The sequence below is a fragment of the Lytechinus variegatus genome, chromosome 3 (genome assembly GCF_018143015.1).
Source record: "Lytechinus variegatus isolate NC3 chromosome 3, Lvar_3.0, whole genome shotgun sequence".
NCBI classification, from domain to species: Eukaryota; Metazoa; Echinodermata; class Echinoidea; order Temnopleuroida; family Toxopneustidae; genus Lytechinus; species Lytechinus variegatus.
In genome coordinates, this window is record NC_054742.1 from 25,062,586 (window position 1) to 25,075,829 (window position 13,244).

Genomic DNA, 13,244 nt, shown 5'->3' on the forward strand with positions numbered 1-13,244 from the left:
TCTAAACCCTGTGGTCCAATCTTTCACCTGAAAAACTTTATAACAAGCATTTCAAACCGAAGGATAACATTTCTGAATTACTAACTCTGGGGGATTACCAAACAGATTCAATAATGCTATTAAAAGTACTTATTCATACTGGTTGTTAAATTAATAGGTAAAAAAGAAATATCACATTGTCGCCTCACCGACAAACAAATATAAAAGTTTTTCTACAATAGCAGACTTTTCTATTTCATTCAAATACATGTAAATTTGGTGCACGTTTCTCAATCATGCAGTTCAATATCATATCAATGATAATAATATTCAGTATCTTGCTGCCAACCATAATTCATATCATTCATAACAAAGAGTTTTCTAAAAAACATAACAATACCCTGTGGACTCCTCTTCATTCATATTGGATGTCCATATCTCAATTTTTTTTCTTTACTGAAGATGAAAAAATGGAAAAGAGATACAATTTTTATAATCTTCATTTTATAATTATCTTTCATAGATTAAGTCCATTACAATGAAATGACTTTTGAGTGAGTCACGTAACAGCATAATCTCTATCACCCACTTTTTCACAATTATGAATCAGAATCAGCCTTCTCCATACCCCTTGGTTCCCCTCTCTCTCTTTCTTTGCCTAATTTGCTAGAAATATTGCATCAATGCACTCCCAATTTATTGAGTCATTATCTAACCAATACCAGACAGGTCTATGCAATCTTGCCATACACATAATGCTTATTAAGGGAGTAATGGCAAACAGTATTAACAACTAAAGCCCCCCTACGTTTCATTACAGGGTAAAATTTTCAATCTCAATAACTAAGCCTTTTCTATTAGTATTTTGGTTCTGTTATAACATATGAACTCATATTTGTACTTTTTATTGGATGCACCATATGCAGGAGATAGCCCTGAACTTTGAAGATTGCACATTCTCCAATCAGTGACATTGAATTTCATACCATGTCTATATAGAAAGAAATTAAACTGATTATAAAGAAATATATGTTTATGTTCCACAACCCATTATTACAAATATTTATTTTTTAGGAAAAAAGACACAAGTTGATGTTAAAAATTTGACAACTTTAGTTCTGTGGTTTATCATTGATATACTTATAAAAAAGGGAAGTCATATACTCTGAGAGAAGTTGGTGAATTATATAAAAATGTTGAATCAACAAAAGTTCCACCTTTATTTTCCATTAAGAGACAAGAGGAGGGGTGTGGTTTAGAATTATGCTACAAGCTTCATGTAGGGTTCCATTAAAAAGAGCCATTTTCATATTTCAAGTAAATGATCTGACTGATCTTTTCACAATTTTGAGAAAAATTTGCTGTTATTTATTATTTTGTAGAGAAGAATTTACCTGTAGCAATAACAATCATTTTGTATAGCAGCCAACTAATTTTGTAAATTATATCAAAGTGTTAAATTGATCTCTTAATCTGAATAAGTTGATATATAAAATCTTCGTCATTCAATAAATCCATCTTGATTTTTTTACCCCCAATCAACACAACACCCTCCTTGTATAGGTCTTTTAATTTCAAGACTGTTCAGTTCTAAAATCTCAAACGGATTAATTACACATAATAGAAGACCTTCACACCATTCAGGATCCCTTATTAAAAACTAAGGAAATGAGTTCTTGTTTTATTCATTTATTTTTTCATTTTTCTTTGCCTGATCCTTTTATCTCTTCCTCTCCAACTTCTATTCTCACCATCTTTCGCATCCTTCTATTCTATATTTGATGTCTGTCTCTCTATAGTCTCACTGTATTATCTGCCTCTCTCTCTCAACCGTTGAGCCCTATACTAGCATCTTTTCTGACCTTCAGACTCAGAGAAAGATGCAGTATTTCTCTCTCTTCATTGATTATCCATCCTATCCAATTAAGATGATTCAGTGCATTCTCTCTATGGATGAGCAGGTTCAAGGTTGAATATCAAAGGTCTCCAAATACTCCAATTACAGAGAGAAAATAAAAGCTACAACATCTCAAACCAACCTTGAGAAAAAAATGAAATGCACAATTTACAGATAAGATGCATCAAGCCTGGTTCTGGTTTTTGGAGAAGAGTTCACCAATCACATTTGGACAGGGCCTCAAACTCTAAACTTAAAATAAATGTCTTTACGGAAAATTTTCAAAATGAGAAAAAAGCAGAATTAACAAGTGAAAATCTTCAGGTTAAACATGATCATTGAACTTGCTTGTCTTTCATATTCACAACATTTCTATCCAAGTATTATGCATCCTACCATCAAGATGTACATGTACATGTACATCTAACGTAAAAATGTAAATTTAGCCTTTAAGTCCCCCATCCCTAATGGTAATGGCATGGAGAGCTGCCCTGGCTTAGGCAACTAACAACCTCTCCCAAACCTGATTCTCTTTCTTATAAGGATAGGTTGGCAGTTATGATGTCCCAAATGAGCGTAGATAAATCTTTATGCCACATCATTTGGTTAATGCTGTCACCATAAAACCACATTTGGTGGCATGCACTGTTTGAAGGTCTAGGCAGTTATTCCATGCAACTTGACAGCAATAGCTTAACATTTTAAGTTGAACTGATTAATTATTTTTATTAATCTCATCATCACTTGTACGATTGGAAAACAATCTCATTAATAGAGAAGGAATTGAATTTCTTTTAAAATCCAAATATCTCATAAAGGCATATTAATCATTTTGAATTTGATTTTCTTACATAATGAAAGTAACTCAAGATTCTTAATAAAAAAAATTAGGCTAATCTACAAGAGCACAACTTGACAGCATATGAGGTGTACTTCCTCAGTTAAGAATTTAGGAGTAGTAGTAGAACCCTTCATCTTTTCATTTCAGCATACACTGTACACTTAAATAGTGTTAGACCCCCCTGTATCTGTCAGCCCAGTCACACCTGCAAGCCAACCTGCACTCTCTGTCTTAATGAGTGTCTGCTAGTAATCCCTGGATTAGGATTTCAATCCATCTGATTGACTGCTCAATAGTGATGACAAACATCTAAGGTATGCACCCTTCAAAGCCTCCTGTTTCTATCTTCAATCTCACTGGCAGTGTGCATGTCGGTGTTATGCTCAGGAGTGTGTGAGCATGCATACCAAGTTCATATCATGATTAGATAGCAGGTTCAAGAACAGATTTCACTACATGTGGGTAATCTCTGGTATTCGATGATCATATTTCTTTTATTCCTTAAATAGAATTTATGAATTTATAAAAGTTCCATGTCAAGATTAGACAATGTAATCAGGAATACACTATTATTATAGTACAGAGCTAATCCAGCCATGAAAGCTTCGGTAATCAATCAAAGATTTATTGGTTCGATCCATTCCCGAAATAACCTTTCTAAATACCAGTTGTAGGTTAATGGTTTCAAAAACATATTCCCACAATGCCAACATAAGCTTTGGTAATCAATCAATGATGTATCTCTTTCTTTCATCATATAAAGTATTTACAATCTACATCCTCAGTTTCTATTATGTAGAGTACAAAAATAAAAAGGATTTTACTACTTCACTTCTGTAATCTCTGGTAATCAATCAATGATTTATCCTATTCTTTAAGGTTTATCTCTTCCCCTATTCTATAAGTAACCTTGACAAATTCCTCTTTTTATGTTCATAACACCATGTAAAACACTGTTCACGTTATCAGGAAAGAAGACACCAATTACAGAATCATATTTAAAAACAGAAATTTACAATCTTTCTTTATCATTCATGATTTTTAAGGTTATTGAGGTAAACACATAATTAACCAATTTGAAAAAAAGAAATACAAAGTTTTTTCAAAGAAGATTCATTAGTCCTATAGTAACTTATAACAACAATTCATGATTTCTACACAGTAACCTAAAACTGATACACTTCATCCATTTTGTCTTTGCTTCTATCATCATTTATATCCAGGATCATTTCTTTGGTAATAAAAAGCATTATTTACACAGTAGATAGGATGCAGAACTACAATTTATTTTTGATGAGCAGAATCTCTGTGGCAGCTCTGGACAGTTATTTTGTAAAACAGAGTCTGGTGGATACACATGAAACTTATCAAGGTGTAAATACTTCATATTGCTTTGTTTGGGCAAGCTTAAGACATATTTTCATATGAAAATATGCAAATTTCCTGTCTTAATGAAAAGAGAAAACAAAATCAACAACTAGAAAAAGTGCTCAAGGGCTTCTTTTGATGGTTAAAATTGAAATATTCTATAATGAACATCATCCAAGTTCATATCTGGCTTAGATGGCATGCCATGACATACATAATCAGTCACAGTTATTTCTTTAAGATCATTCCAGACTTATTCAAAACAAAATTACCGGTACCGGTACCTTATTTTGAAATTTATTCACAAGTTTAAGAACGTAATTCAAATGAGAAATGACCTAATCAGCACAAGTCAACTGATCAATTTATTAACTTATCAAATTAATCTGGGGTTGTGCAAGATATATAAATATATATATATATTTTTTTTGGGGGGGGGCTTCCTTCGGCACATGTTTTTTTTCACTAGTTGGAAGTGATTCAGATCACTTATAACTTTAAAACTGATTTTCAGACTAGTATTGATCTAAGTACCTAAGTGAAACAGTCCCTAAAAGTAATTACTTTAAGGAATGATATCGAGCGTAAAGAGCAATTTTGTCATAGTCAATATTGATTTTAACGCCTGTGGCATACTAAAAAATATACAAAAGGGAAATAAAAAAATAAAATATATCATCTGATCTATTGTAGAAAAATACCCCCTACATCTTCTTGTACTACCAGATTCCAGAAATCTAAAAGTACTTGCATGGCGCCCAGTGTTGTCTGATTTTTGTTTTCTAAATCCAACATATTGAGGAGAGTAGGCTGCTCCTGGGCATATATGCATGCTGAAGTGCATTACAAAACAAAAATCAGTACGCATCGCCAACCTTGTGTTTCTTACCCTCTAACCATTTTGCATGCAATGTATACATGCAGCCAGATTTGGCCTCTACGGCCCCTACATACATTGTAGTCAATATTCAATGTATTTTCAATAGGCTACTGGTACATCATTAGATAATTCACTTTCACTTAATATTTGCTGAAAGCATTGAATTATGCACTTATTTCTATTTCTATTTAATTCCAGGTTATTATAGTAGGAAGTTGTTGCAATCTAACAGCCAATTTACATTCATTACTCTTGTCAATGATTGAAAGGATATTCTATCGTTAAAAATGAAGGTTGGGGACATGTTTTTATACTGCCTCTATCTGTCATTAATAAAAAAAAAGATCTGTTTGTTCTTAAGATAAAGTGTTATTCAATTTTTTTATCAAATAAGTAATAAAAATAGATAGCAAATCAGGATTTATCAAGATGAATCAATGAAATGGGCAGTAATGCTTGCTAGTGTATAATCAACAATTCCTGAACCTGAAAGTCAGACTAGTAATTATTAGAGAGCTAAAATGCAGTAAGTAATTTTGGTTTGCCAAACGTGGCTTAGAGCAAACCATCTTGTTACAACATGTAACTGCAACTAAAAATATGTATGCCAATTCATATTGGCTCAAATATCAATCATTATTATACAAATGTTTCTATGATGATTTTTATGGTTTATATCTATCACTCTCATATAAAATTTTAATCAACTTATTGGAATAAGATTCTGTATGTCTGTTACTGTAAATGCAAATTGATTGACTTCAATAATGTGCAAAAATTGCTTAGAAGTGTACAGACCTCGTATTAAATTTATCTCTCATAAGGCAGTAGTAGAAAGTAAAAACTTATGAAGATTGTCAAAATCCCTACAAGGTTAAATAAAAAAAAGATCCACAAACAAAACCTCAACCAGTCTGCCACTCTGTGCCACACTCATGAGGTGAGACTGCTAAGATTGCCGACTCAGCTATAGACTGACAAAGATCACAGAAGTGTTTCACAAAGTTTTATCAGTGATTTTCAATGACAGATTTCATAAGCTACTGAAAATCATTGAATCTGATTGGCTGAGAGCAAATCCCTAACAAAGCTCTTCATGGAATGCTACCCACATCACTGTGTGTATATTCAATGATTTCAATCAGTTAGTTGTACAGAATGATAACTATGCTCTCTATTCTATTGACAGATGCTACGCTTTTAGTTTTACTGCATTTGACTCACGATATATTGATGAACAGACTGGAACTACATGTAACAAGTTTAGTTTGCATTTGGTAATATATTTGGTAATTATATGAAGGAAATATTCATATCGGTCAGAAAAGAAGTGCTTCTGCTACACAGGTAAGACAAATATGAAATTAAACGTGTCAGAAGTCATACTATTAAATCATTGTGAATCAACTTATAAAAACCTGAACTTGAATCAAAGGGGAAAAGGAAGAAATTTGTACGAGGGAGAATGTAGTTATGAATATTATGCTTACTTTGTTTCATCTAATGTCATGAATTCCATTGAGCTGTCTCTATTCTCCTTGTTATCTTTGTTGTTGTTTGGAATGTGGCCATTGCTATAGATACCAGTAGAGTTGATTGGGGGCTCTAACTCATCACCTTCCTCTAATGCTCTGTTCACTTCATCAAATGTGACGACTGGATAGTGGAATGAAATAAAAGAGAAAGAAAAATAATTACCAATACACAGTCACTTCAGATAAAGTCAATATCAATGTCATCTACATGCTCCATGAACATGTGATAGAGACAAAGCTCACAGAAAGTTGAAACAACATTCTTTATTCCTGTAAAATATCAATAACAAAGCCAAAAAATGTTAACATACTTTAAATGTGAAATTAATATCAAATATCCATATTTCATTGTGCAAAACAGAAATAAGCAACTCTCATCTTTTAACATCTTTTGGTCTGATGTGGCCTGGGTTTGAACTCCAACCTCCCAATTGTGAGACAGATGATCTACCAACTGAGCCAACACACACATATGATCAATAAAAGTATAGGCAACTATCAAAACATACCTTTTTCCAAGCTCAACTGACAGAAGTTAAATAACCACATACTACATAATCATTGTATTGCACTAAATGGGTGATATTAGTGACTGCATGTCAGTGAAATTTGTCAGGAACAGAGTTGAAATTGAAAGTTTAGGTATGTTGTCCAGTATGCAATTTCATCTCTACTTTTTGTATTTGTACATTAAACTTGCTTTGATGTTTTTATTTCATAAGTAGGTTAATGTTATATGACAGTAAATGTAATCCGATCCTCATGTGGACCTTTGAAATAGGACAGAAATCAATAAAATGGTGGCATAAAGCTGACTTCTGTCTGGGTCTAGTGTATATAAGTTTTCAGGCTGTACTTAAAATAAGCACCATCTGTGCCATTGGCCTGCTTCGTGCACACTGACAGAATATATTAGGGGCATAAACACACATTCTTAGATTAAATTTCTTGCCTAAAGCATGGCAGACAGTCCCTTCAAGGATTGGCGAGGAAGTTATTGGGTAAGCCTGGAGGACAGTTTTAAGAAGACTGACAGAAAGTATGGTAGAAAAAGGTATTTAAAAACCATGCAGGTATATTCAAACTTCATCATATCCTTGCATTAACACACTGAGCATTGACTTTTCACAAACTACTTCAGTGTATACAAATAATTATGCATTGTTTTAGGGCATTTCAATGATTTTAAAGTTACAAAAAGGTAAGAATGTACTGTATGGCATGTCTGCTGTATTCGTTTGTTTTTATTTCATAAGTAATGAAAACATGATCAAAGACAATTAAAATAAAAATCATTTATTTTCTGGTAAACAGGACTAATGAACCAAATGAGTGAAATCAAATAAGACCTAAATAAAACATTGATTTTTTGACACAAGTTGCATTCAGAATGCAGAAGGTTTAGTGTAAAGAATAGTTGTGCAAAATCATTTTTTTATTGGTTGTACAAATAAATGTATTTCAAAATGCAAAATGAACTAAAAGGAGATGAGTTTTGAAAGGTGATTTGGCAGAACCACAGAGAAAAATGTTTGATCAAACACACTGAAGATCTCAATCATGATTCTGTAATATGCCTTTCTACAGCTCGGACACGGATTGCATACGCTGCAAGTTCTGTACTTATGAGGTAAAACACACTAATCTGTGATACATGAGGGTGATCTTAAAAAAGGGGGAACAGTGTCATTACAACCTCTCCCACAAAACTATGTTCTGTGTTGGTGTTTTGCTAAGTGATTCTTGTTTGTGATTCCAACCAAAGAAATTTGACAAAATGCACCAAGATGCACATTTTTTTAATACTGCTGCCTCTCATCTTGGTACTTTTCTTATTAGATAGTAGTTAATGAAAAACAAGCCCCAACTTAGATAGAAAGAAATTTGTCTCAAAAGAAACTCTAAGACCCTGTCACATCATTCCGTGCAAGCCTTGATGCGGGTGAGTTGCAGGTAACCACCAACAACTCACCATCAACAAAGCATGTTCAAAATTATCTGCATGCAAATCACACTTGCGTGCGCTTCTGCGTACAACTGCACGTGAAGTGTGTGCGTGATACTAGTACTGACAAGGCGGTGACCTGAGGGTAGCAAAAATAGTTACCCACAAGTCACATACAAGGCTTGCACGGAACAATGTGACAGAGCCTTTATATTGTGAAATATCATTCTTTTTCAATGAGCCTACACTTTACATGACAAAGGCAGTCTATCTAAGTAGAGAAGAGCAAACTAGTTGGAAAATATACAAATGAAATAAATTCATGGAATAAAAAAAAAATCAACAGGATGATATGCACTCTAAATGAAACTTATACACAAAATCTCACAAAGATCACTATAAATGCGAATCACATGTCTCATATCTCACCCTCACAAACCCCAACCAATTTTAAAAAACTAGCGAATGCATAATTACATGGATCATGACTCCCCCATGTAGCACCAGACATAGTGTTGAGAGGTTGCAAACTATCCACTGCCAACTGATAGAAACTGAGTGCACACCCTTCTAGTCCTCAAACCTTTTTCACCTTGCATGCACCTGAATATACCCTACAGACACTAATGCTGAATGTCAACTAAAATGAGAAAGACAGCTACTGGGAGCGGCAGAAAGATTCAACAATGTTCCAAACGACCTTGGATTACATGCATGTGATGGTGCTGCCGCCGCCGATGTTCTCGCTCGCTCGTGTTACCTGTTTGCTAGTCAGACTTTATTTGAGAATTGAATTAATGTTCAAATCAATGTTTCCTCACTGATATTGATCAGATCTGCACTGGCATGCCATCCATTTATAGAAAGGATTTACAGCTGAATTGCGAGATTGATTCAGTTGGTTGGCTGGTGGGGGGGGGGGGGCAGGGGTGGAATATTCCATGGTTAACAGAAAACTACTTTAATGGTGAAATTCCCTGAATGTGAAATACTTAAATGCAAAATGCAAGAATAGCAAAAACAATCAAAAATTGGGTGGGTGAGGTGAGTTTTTTTTTCCTTTTTTAAATCTACATGACAACTGAAAAAATGTAAGTATTTAGAAGATTTCACATACACATATCTTTAATAGGCAAAAATTACCTACTAGCTTGAAACTTTATCAAAACCAGTACAAAAAATAAAATGTCAGGTAAAATGAATATTTAAAAAATGGCATGAAGCACTCAGCATTATCACCATTAACCCTGCAATCATATTGTACATTTTACTAAGAATCATGGAAGAAACTGCAAGTTATGCTCCAAGTGATTTATATCTAGGTAATCATTTTAATATTTATTTCATGATTTAGCTAAGAGGTCTCTTAAGGAAAAAAAATCTTGAGAATATTTATACAAATAAATATTCCGCATCCTATTTCACCAATTATGCATGGCAAAAGTACCCCTTAGTAACAGGCTCTTCATTTATAATGCATAAAATGTAACAGTCAGAGCATGACTTGTGTTCCACAAAAAGCCCATTCCCTTGGTATCATCAACCCTCTTGAAAAAAAATGTATTTTCCTCAGCATGCAAAATCTTTCACGTTCACCAGATACATCCTTTTCAAAATAAGGACAGTAAATATAATAAAAATGCATTTATTTGCATTATTTTTCGTTGATTGCGGTCTCTAAGATTTAGAAGCAGGATAGAAAAGACAAGAAAAAGAAAAGAGAAAATCAAACAAAATCTCAAGCAGTTCAGTTTCCTTCCAACTCTTGTAAATAATGTAGAAATGTTTACCAGCTCCAGGGCTTCCCTTTTTTCTACCAATTTCTAATGAAATCTCTAGTGGATCCATTGACATTTGGGAATTTCAATCTCCCAGTTTGTACTCAAACACTTCACGTTTCGTCGGATCGCATGACCAGAATTTGCTCTCAAAGTTTTTCTGATATTGATTCCGTTTGTCAAGTGGAAAGATAGAGCAGGGTAGCTTTCAACCATGGTAAGCAGAGCATGACAAATAGAACTGATTTGAACAAGCCTCTATAAACTCTGCTCGCATCAGTTCTAATTAATTTTCATAAAACAGTATAGACACACTATGAAACTGTCTAGAGATCTATTTCAATTAACATATTTAAATTCTTGGCAAAGAAATAATGCAAACTGATAAAAGTCACTTAAAATTATAAAACATATTTATTAGGTCAGAATGGCCTGATGATAATGAGCAAAATCCCAATCATCTTTCTTTGGCATTGCCATAAACTTAAGGGTGTCAAAGAATGGACTCACTGTAATCAGTAGAAAATATGTAATATTTAAACAATTATAGCATTATGGTATTAATAATAATAAAATAATATGCAACATTTATATAGCGCTTAATACAAATGTTTCTAAGCGCTGCATACTATTACCCTGGCTTTAGCATGGCTACCCTGATCGGGCACATCGAGCATTCAAGGAATTCCTTCCTACCACTACCGGGTACCCATTTACTACACCTGGGTCGAGAGTGGCAAATGTAGATAAACGCCTTGCCAAAGGACACTAGTGCTGCGGTGGGATTTGAACCCCGGACCTTGTGGTTCAAAGTCCGAAGACTTATTTACTGAGCCGCAACACCTCTATACTGTGAGCAGATGATTACCACTGATGAAATGACTGGGGCAAACTATTGATCATGTGCATATAAGTCAGTGTATTTAGCTTAATTTCTGAGGCAAAGCTGATGAAAGAAATATCTACAATCTACATTCATATAGCAAAGATTTTTTTCAATAGTAACTGAAACCAAAGGTGATAATTTATGTTATATTTAACATTGTGAGCAATAAATAAAGAAAAGGGAGGATACAAAGGTGCCTCTGAATGACTTACATATTATACCCTGGTCATTAGACTCTTGACTTGCAAGAATATGATAAAAGCACTTCATACCCTTCCTGTGGAGCATTCCAGAAAGAGATATATGGACAAAACTCATATTGTTCAACATATCCTGGGGTGGTATTCTGGAACTCTGTCTCTTTATTTTTTGTCATAAATTTTGTCATTTCTCTCCGAGATGTGACACCGCTATGATTGTCACAAATCGGTATTCTGAACATTGTCTTCCCTGTCATATCTCTCAAAGTTCCCATCCATCTTTTCGGAAGCAAACCAACCAAAATCATCGTTAGTTCCCAGTTGGAGCCCTTCTAGCCAATAGGAAAGCCCCGTGGCAAGTAGGGCGTATCCCAAAAACAGTTGCTGGCATCGCGCAACTACGCGTATATTGATGCGCATAATTACAAAGAGAGACAGGGAGCTGTGAAGAATTTTAGAGAAGTAGAAAAGTAAGGAAAACAGAGAAAAAAGGGAGGAATAAATATGTAGGGCCTAACTAATTACTTTTGTCATATCTTTTGCTTGTACAAAAGGATTACGCGCATTTAAAGCAGCATATTTTTGCTGCGCGCTAAAGAGAAGAGACAAAATTTATGACAAAAGTTATGACATCCACCAGAATACCGATTTTGTCATATCTCTGAGATAAGATAAAATATGGAGAAAAGACAATGTTGAGAATACCGCCCCTGGGTTCTACATCTTGATGTGAATTAGGACATACTATAAAACATAAATATTAACTATCTCACACTAAAGCCGACCAGTGATCTCCTTTTGACAACACCCTTGCATGAACTCCTAATTCATATTTTGCACAAAGCTTATTATAGCCAGTAATGCACTCTACCAAAATCTAATTATTATGGTAGTTTGTTCATCAACCTGACAGGTTGCTGATTTAGGGCATAGTAATTTTATTCAGCTGCATGGGACATGGCTAATTCAGCCTAGAGACACACTTGATGTCACTGTCAAAGCGTCCTGTCATCCATACAGATCAGATCATGAGAACAAAATCAATACAACCACCTATCTGTGTGGTGAGTTGCTGCTTGTCACCTGGCTATGTGTGGCTTGCATCAGACCTGCCACTCACAGTATACCACAGTTGTGACCATGAATTATTTTGTCTGTGACTTAGACTTCATCCCTAGCAATTTATCTGAGAGGCCATATCTATATCCTGACAGGTCAGTGACAACTGAACAATTGCAGAACGATACTCCAGTAAAAAGGTGAAGCGAGAAAGGAGCAGCGTATTGACAATGATCCACTCTTTATATGCTCTCTTTTACTTTTGAACATTAGGTTTGTATGTGCTGCTTTTTTGGAGGGGAGGTAGATCTTCAATTCGATGAAATGAAATTATGACAAATGCAAAGATTGATAAGTGGGACTGGCAATAACTATATTCATACGAATCTTCTACCACCAGAGTTATTTTCAAAGCCTGCGTAATTTTCCACAGATAATGAGAAGGTAAAATTTTATATACTTTTAAAATGATATTTAAGCACTGTACATACATATTTTTAACAAAACAAGTGGTGACTCCTTTTTCTTCTGTTTGAGTAGATGTAACTTAGAATACCAGCAAGTCAAGTATGTACAGCATGTAAAAAAGATCTATATATAAATGAATTTTACAATGTAAACTGTCAATGAACAGTCATTGGCTAATGAATCAGTGTCCAAAAGAAACTACATCAAGGAGGATTGAACTAGGAATGCATGAAAATAGCCTAAAGTGGACTTGGAATGTAAGGGACCCAATGCACTATATCCGAAGTAGATGTGAAGTTCACTTGAACTTCAGCTGGCTGAAGTGGTTACAAGTGGACAAACCTCATCATACTCCTAAACATTCCAATATCAGATAGCTTAACATTGACATTTGATTGAAGTGGATAT

General features: G+C 34.3%; 1 protein-coding gene across 2 annotated transcripts in view; it reads right to left on the reverse strand.

Annotated features, from left to right (window-relative positions):
• Nucleotides 1-13,244, reverse strand: part of LOC121410594 (cilia- and flagella-associated protein 410-like) — a 42,671-nt gene that overhangs the window by 13,573 nt on the left and 15,854 nt on the right. For both annotated transcript variants that reach the window (XM_041602783.1, XM_041602782.1), the window contains exon 3: nt 6,456-6,621. In XM_041602783.1, the coding sequence (XP_041458717.1) occupies nt 6,456-6,621 (166 nt within the window). The remainder of the gene's footprint in view (nt 1-6,455; nt 6,622-13,244) is intronic.